An 18,584-nucleotide genomic window follows, 5' to 3' on the forward strand; every position below is an offset into this window, starting at 1 on the left:
TTTGTTATCAGTGAACCATAATTTCAATTTACTCAATTCTGTCGTGACATAAAGCATTAGTTTTTGTAAATCAGTACCAGAGCAGAACAGATTTGTGTCGTCAGCAAATAGAATAGGTTTTAGTACTTTAGATACTCGGCAAAAGTCATTGATGTAAAGAATAAACAATTTAGGTCCCAGCACTGACCCCTGGGGGACACCACAAGTAATGCTCAAACATTTGGAACAGTAATCAACCAGCCTCACAAATTGCTTCCTGTCACTCAGATAGCTCCTCACCCACTGTAAAACTGTACCCCTGATGCCATACCGTTCCAGTTTAGTAAGTAAAATATCATGGTTTATTGTATCAAATGCTTTTTTTAAATCCACAAATATTCCAAGTGCTTTTACTTAACTTCTTTAAAGATTTGGGTGGGGGGTAGGTTGGTGGGGTCACTGTACTACCTCAAGATTCCAAGATATCCTTTTCTTTTTTCTTTTCGGTATATTTTGTAAGATAACACAATTTTGATACCATCTGAACCTGCACCAGCACAACCCTCAGTGGGAGGTATTTTTTGTTTTTGTTATGGTTGTGATATACATTCTCAATGTATCATTGTTACTTTTATATTAATCGTGAAAAATAATACAAAAGATTTGAAACAGAGGTCTCTTTTAAAGTTAATATGTTAAAAGTAAACTTGATAGATTCATATGATAGTGTAATCAGTAGGATTTAATCAAATCAGTATTAGAGCATAAAATGCATTGTTTAGATGAAATGGCAACACTGTACTTTAGAATAGCTCTTGGTTACGAGGAATTCTTTGTCTTATAGCGCATAAGTTCACATATAAACCATAAAGAAATCACATCTTTTTTTATACCTATTTTAACACCATTTCCATGTATTTTTCCATGATTTCCGAGCGATAGATTCCAGCTGATCCCCATAAGCCTAAACAGAAATAGGCAGGTATATCGATAGCAGATGAATAAATTATTAACAGCCTTATTTAGATTTTGATAATACTTTTTTAACATAATTTCCAGATTTTAATATGTAGCTCATTTTTTAAATCTGATTAGATAAATCAAAATTACAGGTACACCTGAAATTACCTGGCTCTCGTATCCATAAATACAATATGTGCATTTTTTTTTCAAATGAAAAACATTTGTGCATTGTTCTGAACAAAAATAAAACATATAATAACATTTATTTTTTGAAGTTTTTTTAAACAAGCCTTGAAATCAGCAGCTTAGAAAAATTGTGCTAGTATGGTTTCAACTCGTGTTGTATCACACTGAAAAATATTGCAACTTCATAAACATGCCAAAACCATTCTGAAAAGTAAAATGTTATTTCTGGTACCACACAAGTGTGCCAAGGGAGAGGCGGTGGTGATATTTGACAATATCTCCATGCAGTGCAAACATTTGACTTAACCATCCCATTCACGGCCCTGAACTCCGCATATTCTGAAGATTCTGAAACTGAGGCAGGATTGAGATTTTGTCCAGCACTCCAGTACAGATCAAATACACAAACTCCACTATTAAATGTGAAGATTTTAATGCAAAATATATCAACCTTGTCCCGGGGTGGTGTTGAGTTTTCTAGGGTCAGATGCAGCATCAAACAATGTGTGTTCCTTTGGAGGAAGTGTGTGCCGTTTGCTACAGACCGTAGAGGGAAAGAACCATCCAGGCTGCTATCAGCTAAATCCAAAAGGCTCTGTGATGGTATGTTGTTGTATCAGTGACCTTGAGAAAGGTCATATACACTCTTGTGATGGCAGCATTAATGCAGAGGAGTACAGACATTTTGAAGTACTACACAGACGTGTACAAATTTGTTCGTACCCCCTTAGATCACTGAAATAACGTTTTATCCCACAGGAAAAAGTGATACAAAGAAAAAGTATCTTGTAGACACGCATGCCTTATGTATGTGATGGACTGCCATAAGTTTAAAACAAAAATGCAGGGATACAATAGTCTGCACAGATTTGATTGGATCCCTTGAAGTGATCATAAATCATTGCATTATTGTAATGTTTCAGACTAATTGTTAAATCTTAACTAGTATCACAGGCTAATTCAATACTTCCATCAGCCATTCAGCTCATTAACAGTAGCTTGGCAGTGTAGTTTGATATCATTGCATCACACCAAGTAAAAAGTTTGTTTTAAGATCTCAGAAAGAACATTATAGACGGCCGGCCCAAAACTAAACCATGCTTTAATATTTTGCTGGAACACATATCCACTGTGGTATCATTTCATTAAGTTTATGCAGTCACAACAGTTAATTTCATCCAGAACTGCATTCATTTTTCATCAAGAGATTGTATTTATGATGAAAAAAGGCGTTGCCTTTCTTAACTGGGTTCACTGAACTGTGGCAGCCAATCCCTATGTGGAAATGATGTCTCATGCTCTTTGAACCACTCTTCTTAGATATTGAGGAAGCTTAATTGTGGCATTGTGGCATTTCATTTGCCTGCATCTTGAGGAATGAAGATGATTTATTGATGAAAAAACCTGCACTATCTGTATAGCCAGGTGATCAACTGCCTTTGTTTCTTTTTTGGGGGGTAGGCACTCAAGTCTTCAGAACCTAAGACCAGCCCTCTGAATTAATCCCAGATCATAATACTCATCCAAAGGCTTGCACTGCAGACATTAGACATGGTGGATTCATGACTTTATCTGCCCTCTTGTTACCCTGATGCACACGTTACAGAACAAGGTCAATCTGGAATCATCAGACCCCATCACCTTTTATCATCGTCCACAGACCGGTCTTTATGCTACGGAAGAGTATTAGGGCCAGGCAAGACAAAAATAAAAATAATATTTTAGAACAAAATTTTTTTTTCATTATGCACTTTGAGAAAAAAGTCAAAATGTCGAGAAAAAAGTCGAAATGTCGAGAATAATGTTGAAGTACAATTTTGAGAAAAAAGTGGAAATGTTGAGAAAAAAGGTGAAATTTTGACTTTATTCTTGAAATTGTATTTCAACATTAATCTTGACATTTTGACTTTTTTCTCAAGGTGCACAATAAACAAAAATCTTCCCCTCAAATATTTCTTCTCCTGCATGGCCCTAATACTCTTCTGTATTATGCTGCATAGCACACTGATTTTCTTTACATTTCACTATAATACATTTAGGTGAGTTCTACAGTTCTTTCTTGTGTTGTTTTACTTACAGCTATTTGAGGTCTTACCATAAGTTCATTAACTGGGAAAAAAAACTCGTAAGCAATCAGCCAGAAAAATGATTTGGAGAGACCACATCATTATGAAAAAAGTCCAGGTTTTTATTGTGTCGTGGCTGTAGTCCATGTTAACTGCCAGAAATGTGCATGGAAGGGAGGAGAAAAAAAAACAAGAAAATGCAGAATCAGAGAAAATTAACAAAGCAGCGCCAACCTTCGTCCTACATTATCCTTTTTTTTTTTTGAACAAAACCTGCCATGAAAGAAATGATGCAGAATTAATTGTGTACAGGAAGCTAAAACTCAATCCAACACACTAAGGCGAGCTAAAGTAAACACAAGGGTGGCATCTAAAGAACAGATTACAACACGGTCAATGAGAACTGAACTTGAACATGGACCTACATACCAGTCAACAGCAGTGCTAACAGAACTGAGTTGAGAGCAGTGGAGCCAACATTACAGCTCAATGGGTCGAGATAAAGGAGTCCAAAGCAGAGCAGGAGTTAATGGCATCGATCAGCTGTTTGTCCTTCTGGTGGCTTGAGTGGGAATATCGTGATGGCGGGGTGGGGGGAGGGGGGGGCTCCCAGCATCATGCAGATCAGCAGAGTGGCAGACAGGGGCACCTGATTCGTCGGCCAGCTCTCAGCGAAGAAACACGTCGCAGTTCTATTAGCCGGGCTGGAAAACCCACCTGGACGAGGTTCAGTGACTTACATCTACAATCCGCTCTTTGCTTTGTTTGTCAAACAGGCTTAAATGAGACGGTGGGAGGGCGGGACGAGTGCTGCCTCTTCTGCCAAATCTTCACCTCCTCCGTCCCCTCCCTCCAGCCGTCGTCTCACAGAGCCCTTCAGGATGCCCGCCCCTGCCCACCAGCGCGGGGGGGCGGCTTAACCAAAGTTGTGAATGGCCAGCCTGAACATGTCATTGGTGCACACCCATGAGTCGTTAATGTTTTTAAGGATGAAACTCTGATGGAAGCCCATGATCGGGTCTTCATCTGCCTGCGGAGACACAGAGAAACAAACAGGAAAACAGTTACCAAGCTGGACCAAATACTCCCACATCTAAATATTTGTTTGTTAGGTGGACGACCAGTTTGGGTATCGTTTCTTCTTCTCCTTCCCTCAAGCAGCTAAACGCGAAACAGAGGCCCATTATTTTCTGATGCCACCCACAGTTATGAATGAATTTTCATTTTACAAAAAAACGCCATAAGAATAATAAGTAGAAAACAATATAGTCATCCTTCAAATCCATTATTCCTTCAGTTAAAACTGTTGACGTTTCTTGAATTAGTGGACCACAGAATTCTGCAAATTATGTGGAAAGCTCATAAGAAAATTTTGTCAATCAATATACAGAAAAAAAAAGAGAAAATAAGTATAACTTAAAAGGAACAGAGATCTTAAAAAAAAACAAAATTCAGGACAAAATTAATGGAACGTTGTGTTTCTGTAAAAGGTATCAGTTTATGGAACAATCTGGATACAGAAGCCAAAGAATGCAAATCAAACATTACATTTAAAAGAATAATAAAAACCAGTTTGATGAAGAAATATCATGATAATTGTTAAGTTAGGTGGGTTTTCCTTTTTTTTTCTCTCTCTTTTTAGCACCATTGTCATATTTTTTCCCTTGAATCAAAAAAGAATACAACTATCTGTGTTTGACGACAGGTATTTTGTGTTATTGTTCTAGTTTTGGCTTCATTTTTTTTTTTATTGGAAAGTGTTTTTTTGTTTTAAATTGCGTCATTTTTAATTAGTTTTTTTGTATTATTCCATTAATTGAAATTGAGATTTCTTAGGAAAAAGGGACAGATAAATAATAAGCTCAGACTTCTTTCTGTTCCCTTTCATTCAAGGAAAGAGATTTGTTGTAATTATATTGAACTGTTTTATTTTTCTTTTAATGAATGAAATAAAGAATAAAGTTATGCTTCAGTTCACTTAAGGTCACTAAAAAGACATAAAATGCTAAGACCTCAATTGTATGACAATCATTTTTGTTATTGTGGTCCCACCACAGTGGAACAGCAGCCTTTGAACTAGCTAATTGTACCGAACTGCACTGGTAGAAATGTCTGCCATCTGCTACTTAACTAATGTTGCAGCGATTGACAAGATGGAGCTGTAAAACCGATTTTTATGGATAAACCTGACAGGACGCCGTGCAGCTTCCCTTTAGATCTGCTGCAACAAGCTCAGACATCTGGGAGACTTCCCATCATGCACTGAGCACTTTCATCACACTTCACGTTTGTAGGTACAGTGGATATCAACATTTCTACACGACTTTATGAAATTGCAATTTAATAAGGAAATATTTAATGATGAATATTTAATGAATAAGAATATACTGCATTTTGCGGACCATAAGGCGTACACCGGTTTATAAGCCGCAATATAAATGAAGGGGTCTATTTTCATACATAAGGCGCACGATAAAACATATATAAAGCGAAACAAAACAGTCTGGTCAGTTGAACTTTATTCAACTCATCACAATAACAAAGAATATCGTTCAGTTGTAAGTAATACACTCACATTTTGAATCACTCGAAAGAAGTACATTTAAGGATTTTAAGTGTGCCTTATAGTACGGAAAATACGGCAACTGAATTGTATTTTAGTGAACTCAATAAATAACTGTACTGAACTAGTCTGCCTCGCCTTGAGAGGGCTTTTGTTAATAATTGGCACGATAATTCAGTAACAATAATAATCTTATAATATGGTCAGCACGTATCTCTGGATCACGTTGCGAGAGGCTTCACTCAGTTGTCCAAGCATCCGTCTACACCGGGCCCCTGAACATGTACCCACATCCAATCCAGATTCAAAAGTATTGTATCAATCCCAGAAGGGAAATTAATTATAACTGCCTGCTCCAAAATGAAGCTTCAAATGGTTACAATACAAGAATTACATCAGAAAGGAGGTTCATACTACCAAGGGTGAGAACTTTTTTTTTTTTTTACAGAGCCATGGTTGGCTGGAACTCTATACCAGTTCATATATTATCATGTAGGAAGCAAAGATTGGTTTAAGATTCAGTTGAAACAATATCTTTTAAAATTTAATGAATTATGATTTGACATTTGGAAAGGAATAGAATGAAGTTTGAATAGAATTACAGGTAGTGTAAACCCTATCACAATAAAGGTGAAAAGTGGTCAAGAATTCTAAGATAAGGTCATTTCAGGCAGGTATTGTTTATGAAGATGTTTTATTTGATTTCATTTCTATGTGTTTATGTCAGAGAATGATGGTGATTTAGTTATCTCTCTGTGCTCTGTGTTGTTTGTGACTGAGGGAGTTGTGTCTATTATTGTTTTGTTCGTCATGTATAATGTATGTCTGTTATGTATTAAGTGTTAATTTGTGTGTATGTTGGACCCCAGGAAGAATAGCTAATGCTGTTGCTAATGCTAATGGGGATCCTAAATAAAACAAACAAAACAAACAAACAAATATTCACTATATACTTCTACAAAAGATCTGGAACCCATAAAATGGTATTTGGAGGATTGCTGGTAAACAACACATCAGTTTTCACTGGAAGCACACTAGCTCTGGGGATTCCCCTCATTATGTAATAGTTAGCCAATGACAGCAGCCCTCACATCAAGACCGATAATAACAGAAGCTGGAGGGATTGGTGCGGTGCGTGGACCTGGACATTTTCTTTATCGTAGCAACAGAGGCACTTACTTTAAGTTGTCCTACAACCATACTCAAGATGCAGTTGTCTGGAGTTGGCTGGTGGTCCTGCGCCGTTATACTATGCGCTATTTTTGTGAAGGGGAGACTCTGGCTCGCACAACAACAGATGAAAGATATAGAAAGAGAAAAATTAGTTCAGGTACATCACATGTACTGTTCACCTGAAACTCTTAACTTTTGACTAGTCATTCAAATCTGAGGAACGGGTTTTTAATCATCATATAAAGAATAAAAAACAAAACAAAACAAAAAAAACACCATTTGATCAGAAAGCAGGATCCGTAAATAGGTCCAAGATGGTTAAAAAAAAAAAAGAAACTGAACTTGTGAGTTTATGACAATTGTTTCCAATTTCTCTGTAGTAGAAAATATGTCACTATTTCCACCAAATTTAAAAGGGGTATAGAGTTAAAAACTGCCAATAACTATTGAAATTCCCACAGCTTCTAGTGTGCATGAGCACAAAAGGCAACATTAAGCAGGAATCAAACTTCACTTATGAACAAGTTACCAGATGTGGGGACAGAAAAGAACAACAACAAAAAAAAAAAAAAACTTACAGAGAGTTTCTCAACAATTGCCAATTTTCCTTGGTACGGCTGTCCTTCCCATGTAAGGCATGATGTATCAATCTGTGTGAAGTGACAGAGGTTTGGCTGAGTTGCAGAGAAACAGCTACAGCGCTACACACATCATGACTTAAATGGCTGCAGCTCATATAATACATCTTAAAACAACTCAGTTTATACTGACGTGTTGTCAGAGCCATTAGGCTGAAACTGAGGATGCAAGAACTCAACTTTTCAAACCAAAACTATTTTCACATATCCATGCAGTCATAGAAATATTCATTTTATTGATCACAACTTCAGACTTTATAAAATTCGAAAGGTTACAATAAACCAGAATAGAGTTCTTGTTCTAAACAGCGTAAATACTAAATGAACCTAAAAAGTAAGGGCCTCATCTGCCTCTTTTAAGATGAATTCTTATAAATGCAGGTACAAGATGTTCTGATTAATTATTAAATGTAACTTTGGTACGTGCAGTGTGATAAAGCTCTCAATGTTTGCTTCAATATACAACTCTGGTAGACGACTCTGATGTACGTTTCTACGGAAGAGTATTAGGGCCAGGCAGGAGAAAAATAAAATAATATTTTACAGGGGGAAGATTTTTTTTTCATTATGCACTTCGAGAAAAAAAAGTCGAAATGTCGTGATTAATGTTGAAGTACAATTACGATAAAAAAGTTGAAATTTCGGCTTTATTCTCGAAATTTTATTTCAACATTAATCTCGACATTTTGACTTTTTTCTCGACATTTCGACTTTTTTCTCGAAGTGCATAATGAAAAAAAAATCTTCCCCTCTCAAATATTTTTTCTCCTGCAATACTCTTCCGTAACGTTTCAGAGTTGTGTCTGGGGAAAGAAGAAAATAAAAAAAGGAAATTCAATATCTCCATGTTTATCTTTGTGTTGATGGTCTTCCTTGTTCTGGCGGTTTTAGAACCCTGAGATTGACCAATCACATCTGTGTTCTGACTTGCTGCTGTATCTGACTCAATTCACTTTTATTCATATGGTCGCTTTCAAACACAAGTGCAACTCAAAGTGCTTAACAGAATAAAACAAAACAACAAAAACAGACGACAATAAAAGTGAACACAAGTTTAAACCATGATGAAATACATACACGCCAGTGAATGCGTTTCACTACACAACCCGCATAATTTTTCTTTAAAAAATTAAATAAAGAAAAAGTAAGCTCTTGATTAATCTTTGCCTTAAGGTTATATGAACAGCAAACACAAGTGTTGCTGTGTTAATGTGTCATTACGGATTTAGTCTATAGATTTCTCTGAGAGTTGACCACATTAGCAAGACGTCGCATCTAGCGCCAGCAGCATCATAGGGCTGCAGACTACTGTACTACGCAGACATGAATACAGCTGTGACCAATACTTATAGTAGTATATTTGGATATATCTCATATATACTGTTGCTATTATCAGCCATTGAGAAACGTCTTTATTAATCACAACTTTCAGACACGGATTCATTCCAACAAATGAAACATGAATTATAGCTGAATTAACACTAACAATATTATTATAATGTAATACCAACACAAAAGACCATGTAGGAGACTTGGGTACATTAAACCTGCAAGGTGCCCTGGCATTTGATTTTTATTGTTTCTCTGCACTACGAATAATTATGGTCCGTCTTAACCTAAACGTTCAAACATTTAACAAACCAACAAATGAACTATAGCAAATGTATTATTTTCATTTACTATTCGCTCAAATTGTTCCATCACTTTCCCTTTTCTAGTTGCATACTTTTTACTTTTCAATTCCCCCTTCTCCATCACCTGCCTCGCGTCACGCAGGCCTGCGCCTGGGCAGAAAGCTCATGCTGCTTCTTCATGCCAATCACCCCGTGGTGTCTTAGTATTTATGACTAATATAGCTTTTTTTTCTTATGCTATAAAATGTAATTTGAATATTACATTTCAAAGTGGAATAATTATTCTAACCAGTTATTCTAACATGGGTTTTGTTTTGGATGAAGTTCTAATTTGGAATAATCATATTAATCAAGTTTGCAAAAGATCAATGAAAATGCTTGGCATACTGAAAAAGGTTTGTCCCTTGAACCATCCCTCTGCTCACTTGACTCTGTATTACCGTATAGTTTCCTATTTCCATATATGAATTACTGCAATATTGTCTGGTGCAACTTATCCAACTTTTCTCAAAAAATGACTGATGATCCAAAAAAGATTCTTAAGAACGATCTCTCGGTCTGGTAGACACCAACCATCTGTGCCTCTTTTTATGGAAGATTCACTATTATCCATTCATAAACTTAATTTTTTTCACTCATGCTTGTTTGTGCATAAGTTTATCAATAGAGAAACAGGATCTTCCTGTCACTGTCCAGCAGTTTTTTACTTTTTCATCTGATTTTAATTCATATCCAACTAGACACAGTGGCAATCTTCATTTACCCTTCTGTCGAACATCTGGTCATCAATTTAATATTACATTTAGATCCAAAACTCTGGAATGACTTGAATGTGTCGATGAAGTCAACATCATCTTTTACCTCCTTCAGAAAGTTATTAAAAAAACATCTTATTCTGTCTTAACCTTCAATGTCTTTATCTTTAATGTAATCCAGACCTTGTAACCATGTTCTCTTTTACGTTTATATTTATAATTTTTTTAATTTTTTGTACATTATCTTTGTTATTTGATCACTGTACAAGCCCTTCGGGCTTCGTTCCCCTCCATGCACAGTTTTAAAAAAAATTTGTGCTAAATATATAAATGAAATGAAATTAACCAGCCTGACCGAACCTGACACAAATATCATTATACATATTTTTGTCGGATTCTTGTCGCCCCATCAGTTCGGATTAGCCCGCACATCAATGATACACACATACAAGTCAAGTACAAATTAACAAGTGTAGTAAAATTAGTATAGTTTAAAAGAGAAAGAAAAAAGAAAGTGCATGAAACCAACTATAGGCTCTTTCAAAAAAGGAAGGTCTTAAAGTTTAGACTTAAAAGCCATGACAGAATCTGCGTTTCATATCCAGACTGATAGCTGGTTCCACGGGCTTGGAGCTTTATGTGTCGTAAGGAGAATTTTGAATTGGTTTTCGCACAAACCTCACAAGCAATGATAGTTGGCATATCCAGCCACCTGCCTGTCTGATACATTGTTTACATGATGTGCAGAGTCTGCTTAATCAATGCATAACATCCATGGGCGTGGTGCGATGGCAACCTTCTATCACTCTGCTGATGTCATAATGTAATTACATCCTTAATGTGACCACACTTCCTTCTTTCCACTAACCAACCAGAAAACTAACTAATTATTTCCCTCTGATAGCCTTTGACTGTATTGTGTAATACTTTCTTGTATTCACCTGAATGTAAAGATATGATGTTGGCAACTACACCTGTAAAACCAACAAAAAAATGACATCCGTGAAAAATTGTTGATTACATGAAAAGAGAAAACTATTAACATGTAAATGATGTTTCTTAGAAGAGATATTATGTCCACATGGTCAAAAGATGCCGTATAATGAAGCAAATCTGTGGGAACTCGCTGCTGATTATTACGCTTTAATTGACAGTTAACATGGACCAAGGAAACTTTTCAAGATTTCCCCAATATATGAGATGCAAGATTTAGAACAAAAAACATATTAACACCCACATATATGGATCCAAGTTGTGATCTGTCCGAGTCAAACATCTGGTAGTAGTGCCGCACAAAGCTGGATCCTATCTGCTCCCACAGAGGCTGGTCCACCATCCTGAATCACCCTGCAACACAAACTAGAAGTGTGGACACAAGTGGGTCAATCAAACTGAATAAGAAACAGAATACAGCAACACGCTTCAGTGCTTCCCACAAGATGTGTGCATACCAGTTACTGCTATTTACATTATAAGTGAATTAATGCCTTCATTTTTCTCTCTCTTATCCACTTCTTTGTCAGCTGTTATGATTCTCCTCTTTCATTCTGTCACTTGTTGACAGGCTGGTTGACTTGTAGGCTATACATGTGTTTCCATTAGCTGAGCTCCAGGTTGGACTTTTTGGGGCCGGATAGTTGACCCATGTCTCCATTATCAGGAACAGCCCTGCAAAAGTGGCCTCCGGGAACCTTCATGGAGCAATAAACAGTCCGGTAGTAGGAGAGGTACCGTCGTACCAGAATGGCCTACAGAAGGTACGTGGCGGGGTGTCTCTGTTAATCTAGATTTCTAAATGATGTCCAGTCCGTCAACATAAATCATCTGAGCACAATTCATTTGAACCATTTAGACCACAAACATTTGATTGCGAGTATATTTGATAAAGATGGCGATTACAAGACAAAAACAATAGATGAAGGAGGTTCAGGCCTTGTTAGGCCAATGAAGAGGTCCACCAGGGGCTTTTTCTTAATCTCAATCACAACCTTTGGAGTGTATGTTAAAAAAAAACAGAAGTAGTATCCCTTATTTTTAGTTGTTACTTCTTCTCTTTTTTATGCTGCATTCTTCTTTTTCCTCTCCTTTAATTTGCATTACCGTCACATTAAAGCAGAACATTTCCATCAACCCAGCAGAACTTTGCGTTCAGCAGGCCACGGACGAGGGTGAATAAGTGGGGTGATGGCTCTTTTGCAGGAGCTGGTCTTAAACTCTGCCCTTGAGTTACGGTCCCTCACTGACCACTGGATTCTTTTACTGGAAAGTCTTTATCGTTCTACATCTCTATTTGTTTTAGGATTATTTTTGCAGCCCATGTTTTTATTTGATTTTAACTAGGCCTGTGTTGAAAAAATAATAATATAAATATTAATTCCTAAAAATCGATTCGTCTAAAGATCGATTTTTTTCATTATTACATTTTCGCCCGGTGAACTTTAATCCCAGTAGTCACATCATTTAATTCACACATGCGCTGTGAGCTGTTGCAATTTCTTTCTTTTTTTGCACTTTAAATGGATATAGAAAGGCATATTTGAGTTATTTATGCCTTAGTTATTTATTTCATACAAATAACTTTTGGAATTTTTTTGTTTCATGCCCAAAAAAGGAGTGTTTTGTTGGACGCCAGAATAACTACTGCCATGTTTTTGCCTTTAAATATGTTTAAAAGTATGACAACATTAAAGTTTTCAGCTATAATTGCATAAATTGTCTTTATTTCATTGCTTTTATATACTTTCTTGGGGTTAAATTTGCATAAAATGCTAAAAACCTAGGACACAACTACCCAGCAAGCTTTTCCTCCATGCATGATGGCTCGGCGTGTGCACATAGAGAGGAGAGGCTGATGTAACATTGGTGTGTGTGAGGGGGGGTGGGTGTGAAAGGGTGTCGGTGGGACCACCCGATTTGACTGCTGGTGGGACAGAGAGAAGCCGACCTGAGGCCCTGCATGGAACTGGGGGGTAGATTTCACTATTCGAATGTGTGGGCGACACTGTACATGTGACAAAATAAAAAAACAAATGGTCAGTTTAAAGGAGGCAAAGAAAGTAACATTATTTCAGGTATAGCAGAAGAGGGATCAATTAACCCGTGTGTATAGGAGGCAAAAAAGAAGAAAAGAAAAAAAAAAAATTCTAAAAAGCTGCTTCTCACAACATTCCTGGATTAACTTCATTCATGGGTTGTGTGAATCTAAATCAGATTACTTAACATAACACAAATATGTCGGCTACACAAATCCAAATGTCACTCAGCCTATATTTATTCCATCATGAGACCAATTCTGATTTGGAAGTTTTGAAAGATTGAAAGTTTACTCTACATTACACAGTTACAAACAAATGCTGATCTACTTTAACATACATAGTAAGGGGGGTAATCAGTTTTGAAGTTTCACAAATTATTCCTCTTAAAGCTATTTCACTTTGTGACACTTTTTAAAGTAAAACAAGTCTGATTGCTCCTGGAATTTACCTGTTTATTACAAACAGGTATTACAAACAGCTGACAAATTGTCAGCACTGCAGTCAAGATATTAAAAAAAAGAAGAAAATGTTGGTTAAGTTAATAAAGGCCGCACAGCTGATATTTTCAGTTAGGATCATCAGTGCAGTCAGAAAGTCTGCTTGCTTATGTGTTCATTTATTTATTTCATCCCCCCAATTTATTCTGTTGAGAGCAGGTGTATTTTATAAAAACTGTTTGCAATTTTAAATAGCATTTATCAAATCCACCACAAACAAGTTTATGTTTATCAGCTGAATGTTAATAAAATAGGAAAGAGTGCCTATAAATACAGCTGAGGAAAGTATTTGTTCACAGTTTATTATAAAAAATATTTAAAGTAGGGCATTTATAAAGAAGAATTACAGGGACAGAACAGCAGAAAAAGCTAAACGGGCTAAAAAAACTAATTGGATGGTGCTACTTTTCTAAATATACTTTGATGATGCATTTTATCTTGTCTTTGCTTTAAGTAGACTATACAGTCAATATTTTAAACCCCCAAAAAACTAATCTCTCACTCAAAACTGACATTTTTTGGGGCGGATGAGTCCTGCTCTCTGGTCAGATAAGCTGCTTTCAAAGGGTAAGTACACCCAGACATGCCGGCATGGTTGGCCTTGTTCCCATGCAGGCTGAATTTCCATGCGTTTCTCACAGGGAACCAATATTTTCGGTTGTGACATAACTTTCTTTTTCTTTTTAAATAATGAAATTCTGATACTTTATTTTCCAAAGAACTCCAATAAAATGACACATTGATTGCTCACACTACTGTAAATGGCTTTGGCTTATGTTGGATCCCCCCATTCATTGCAGCACTACATCCTAACACCAGGGTTCCTACACATGTTTCAAGGTCAAATTCAAGCACTTTTCAAGCACTTTCAAGGGTCATTTTCAAAATCTTCAAGCACCTTATCGCTGGGGTAAAATATCTACAGGAATATATATATACTCATAATTATTATTTCCGCTTTTTATCACAATTATGTACATTGTATTGTGCTGTAAACATCTAGTTATGTTTGATCTTACTGATTTTATTTCTCCTTGTAATAACTAAACTATACAGTCCCAATTCTGTGGAAGACACAGTTATAATTTCAAGCATTTTCAAGCACTTAAACTAAAGTGAAAACACCTTTCAGGCCTTGAAAACACAACATTGAAATTTAAGCACTTTCAAGGATTTCAAGCCCCCGTAGGAACCCTGTAACACTCATCAGTCCACTGTGTGAATGCAGTAACCAACATCTCAATGACTGATACATTCATTATAAACAACATGTTGGCTTTACTGTCAGTATGAAGCTCAGATCAGATATCCTTCCGCAGGGAACTGATGGGACTATATGACTAAAGCCTGGCGGAGCAGACCCAGCCCGGCTGGGTGAGGTCGCTGGGGTACTAGTGTCAGGGTTCCTATACATCTTTTAAGGTCAAATTCAAGCACTTTTCAAGCACTTTCAAGGGTCATTTTCAAAATCTTCAAGCACCTTATCGCTAGGGTAAAATATCTACAGGAATATATAAATATTATTATTATTTCTGCTTTTTAATCACAATTATGTACATTGTATCGTGCTGTAAACATCTAGTTATGTTTCATCTTACTAATTTTATTTCTCCTTGTAATAACTAAACTATACAGTCTGATCCCAATTTTGTGAAAGACACAAGAGTTATAATTTCAAGCACTTTAACTAAAATTCAAGCACTTTTTAGGCCTTGAAAACACAACATTGAAATTCAAGCACTTTCAAGGATTTCAAGCACCCGTAGGAACCCTGTTAAACTAAAATTCAAGCAATTTTCAGGCCTTGAAAACACAACATTGAAATTCAAGCACTTTCAAGGGTCATTTTCAAAATCTTCAAGCACCTTATGTCACTCGGGTAAAATATCTACAGGTATATATACACTCATAAATATTATTATTATTTCTGCTTTTTATCACAATTATGTACATTGTATCGTGCTGTAAACATCTAGTTATGTTTCATCTTACTGATTTTATTTCTCTTTGTAATAACTAAACTATACAGTCTGATCCCTTTTTATCACAATTATGTACATTGTATCGTGCTGTAAACATCTAGTTATGTTTCATCTTACCGATTTTATTTCTCCTTGTAATAACTAAACTATACAGTTTGATCCCAATTTTGTGAAAGACACGAGTTATAATTTCAAGCACTTTAACTAAAATTCAAGCACTTTTTAGGCCTTAAAAACACAACATTGAAATTCAAGCACTTTCAAGGATTTCAAGCCCCCGTAGGAACCCTGTAACACTGATCAGTCCACTGTGTGAATGCAGTAACCAACATCTCAATGACTGATACATTCATTGTAAACAACATTTTGGCTTTACTGTCAGTATGAAGCTCAGATCAGATATCCTTCCGCAGGGAACTGATGGGACTATATGACTAAAACCTGGCGGGGCAGACCCAGCCCGGCTGGGTGGGGTCGCTGGGGTACTTGTGTCAGGGTTCCTATACATTTTAAGGTCAAATTCAAGCACTTTCAAGGGTAATTTTCAAAATCTTCAAGCACCTTATCACTGGGGTAAAATATCTACAGGAATATATGTACTCATAAATATTATTATTATTATTTCTGCTTTTTATCACAATTATGTACATTGTATCGTGCTGTAAACATCTAGTTATGTTTCATATTACTGATTTTATTTCTCCTTGTAATTACTAAACTATACAGTCTGATCCCAATTTTGTGAAAGACACAAGAGTTATAATTTCAAGCACTTTCAAGCACTTAAACTAAAATTCAAGCACTTTTCAGGCCTTGAAAACAACATTGAGATTCAAGCACTTTCAAGAATTTCAAGCCCCCGTAGGAACCCTGTAACACTGATCAGTCCACTGTGTGAATGCAGTAACCAACATCTCAATGACTGATACATTCATTGTAAACAACATGTTTGCTTTACTGTCAGTATGAAGCTCAGATCAGATATCCTTCCGCAGGGAACTGAAGGGACTATATGACTAAAGCCTGGCGGGGCAGACCCAGCCCGGCTGGGTGGGGTCGCTGTGGTACTAGTTTGGCTGGGTGGGGTCGCTGGGGTACTTGTTTGTGCTGGGTGGGGTCGCCGGGGCACTAGTTTGGGGTAGTTGTGCGGTAGTTTGAGCGGGTTGTTCGGCCGGGTGTCTCGCTCCGCCGCTCCCGGGCTGACAGCGCAGGTCACGTGGTCCCGTCCACCAACACGGCTCCTACTGGAGATCCCCGAGACTCCACACACTAGCAGCAATCACGGACACAGACAGCACTAGTGCAGCACACCGGGAGAAATGACCGAGACTAGGGCGAGGGAGAGGGGGAGTAAGGTAGCACCGATAAAAGAGAGGCACAACTTGTTTAGTGGGGCTAGTTGTTAGCTAGAGGGGGTGCTAGCCTATGAATGGATGGTCCAGCTCTGCTCAGGACTGCATCATAGCTGGGCTTCAATACACCAGGAATGGTTCTCCCCAGGCGGTGTGTGCCCGGGGGGTGGGGGGCTGTTGTCGGTTACTAAAAATACCCCGCATGACTGACTGCTGCGGGCCGCGCTCAGCGCTGCAGGTCCGGAGCAGAGACCCGTATAGGCGTGCCGACATGAGCCAAAACCAGAGACACGCTGGCAAACTTCAGCGCTGGGACCGGCTTAATGGCTCCGAGATAAGCGAACTAAACGAATCATTTGTTTTTCACACAAGTTTCGATTCACTATCTGGTGTGTGAGTCCTGCAAACTTACCTCTCTCTAACGCCAAGGCGGCTACACGATGGCACAGTGCAATGTCTCCTCCGCTACGAAGGCACGTACCCGAGGTCGTAACTGGCGCGGTGGATTGTGGGAATTGTAGTATGGATGTACGTACATACATACAGTATATAGAATAGAATAGAATAGAAAGCCTTTAAAGATCTCAAACTAAATAACAATTGCCCTGTATTACTGAATGTAATTGAAACTACTGTTGGAAAAATGTGTTTTTCTTGGAACACTAAGAACAAAAACAATATTATTCGTAAGCATTTTCAACAAGACATCATCAGTACACCTTCTTCATTATCTTACTGGGCTTCTTTTGTTGGAAACATTAATTGGGAAAAAGTATGGCTATTACCACAGAAGTTTTTCCTAACTAATAAAGTCAAAGAGATTTCCTTTAAAATGCTACACAGATTCTATCCTACCAATCATTATTTACAGAGACTTAAGAAAGACATCGATGTGAGTTGTACTTTTTGTGGTTTTCCCAATGAAACACTGATTCATTTATTTTGGTCCTGCCTGTACACAAAAAAACTGTGGAGTAAATTGTCCCGCTTTATTGTAGATCACATCTACCCCCAATTTAATTTGTGCTGGAAAAATGTATTGTTTGGATACAGTATATTGAATTTGACAGGAATCTCAACTGTAAATTTTATTTGATCAATTTGCTCGTTATTTTAACTAAATTCTATATCCACAGATCCAAATTTTTAAATAAAAAGCCGAATTTTCCGGAGCTGTCCGCATATATCAAACAATACATATTCTCCATATCTGATTCTGTAAATAAAAAAGCTGTTAAAACGTATGACCTTTGTAAGCTATATAAGATATTTGTTTAATTTTTTTTTCTTTGTCAATGACTAATTCCCCTGGCGTATTTGTGACTGTATAATTGTGTAGTTTATGTTGTATACACATATGTCTGATGTTGCTCTCAATTCTGTGTATGTCTTTTGCTTCAATAAAGTTGAAAAAAAAATAAAAAATAGAATAGAAAGCCTTTATTATCATTGTACAGGTACAGTGAAATTAGGCAGCAGCTCCGTCAAAGTGCACACATGCAAAGACTATGTAAACAAGAAACATAAATGTATATATATATACACACACTATAAACAAGAGTAAATGGGAGGATAAAAAATGTACATGGATGGGTGGGGGGGATATTGCACTTAAATGGATGGAAGAATAATATTGCCCTTGAAAGGATGGGAGTATTGCACATAGATAGTAGAATATTGGGACATTGTGGATAGAAGGTAGAAAATATTGCACAGAAAATATAAGGTAGCTTATAGGTTGAGAAAGTTCACAGCTTTGGG

General features: G+C 37.1%; 1 protein-coding gene across 2 annotated transcripts; it reads right to left on the reverse strand.

The window, feature by feature from the left end:
- Positions 1-3,295: 3,295 nt before the first annotated feature.
- nutf2 (nuclear transport factor 2) lies at positions 3,296-17,324 on the reverse strand. Of its 2 annotated transcripts, XM_061721141.1 has the most exons (5): positions 17,236-17,324; positions 11,195-11,316; positions 7,509-7,580; positions 6,937-7,035; positions 3,296-4,224 (listed from the first exon to the last, which is right to left on the reverse strand). In XM_061721141.1, the coding sequence occupies exons 2-5, from the start codon at positions 11,291-11,293 to the stop codon at positions 4,111-4,113; spliced, it is 384 nt and encodes a 127-aa protein (XP_061577125.1). In that variant the 5' UTR covers positions 11,294-11,316; positions 17,236-17,324; the 3' UTR covers positions 3,296-4,110. The 2 variants fall into 2 exon arrangements, with proteins under 2 accessions (XP_061577125.1, XP_061577126.1); XM_061721142.1 differs by lacking the exon at positions 7,509-7,580.
- Positions 17,325-18,584: the final 1,260 nt, after the last annotated feature.

Source organism: Cololabis saira, chromosome 5, assembly GCF_033807715.1.
Source record: "Cololabis saira isolate AMF1-May2022 chromosome 5, fColSai1.1, whole genome shotgun sequence".
Classification (NCBI taxonomy): Eukaryota; Metazoa; Chordata; class Actinopteri; order Beloniformes; family Belonidae; genus Cololabis; species Cololabis saira.

Coding starts and splice junctions, on each gene's coding strand:
- nutf2 (XM_061721141.1), bottom strand. CDS start 11,293: ATGGTGGACCAGCCTCTGTGGGAGCAGATAGGATCCAGCTTTGTGCGG. Junction 7,581..11,194: donor CACAACTTGGATCCATATAT/GTGGGTGTTAAT, acceptor CACTTCACACAG/ATTGATACATCATGCCTTAC. Junction 7,036..7,508: donor CAATTGTTGAGAAACTCTCT/GTAAGTTTTTTT, acceptor TGTGCGAGCCAG/AGTCTCCCCTTCACAAAAAT.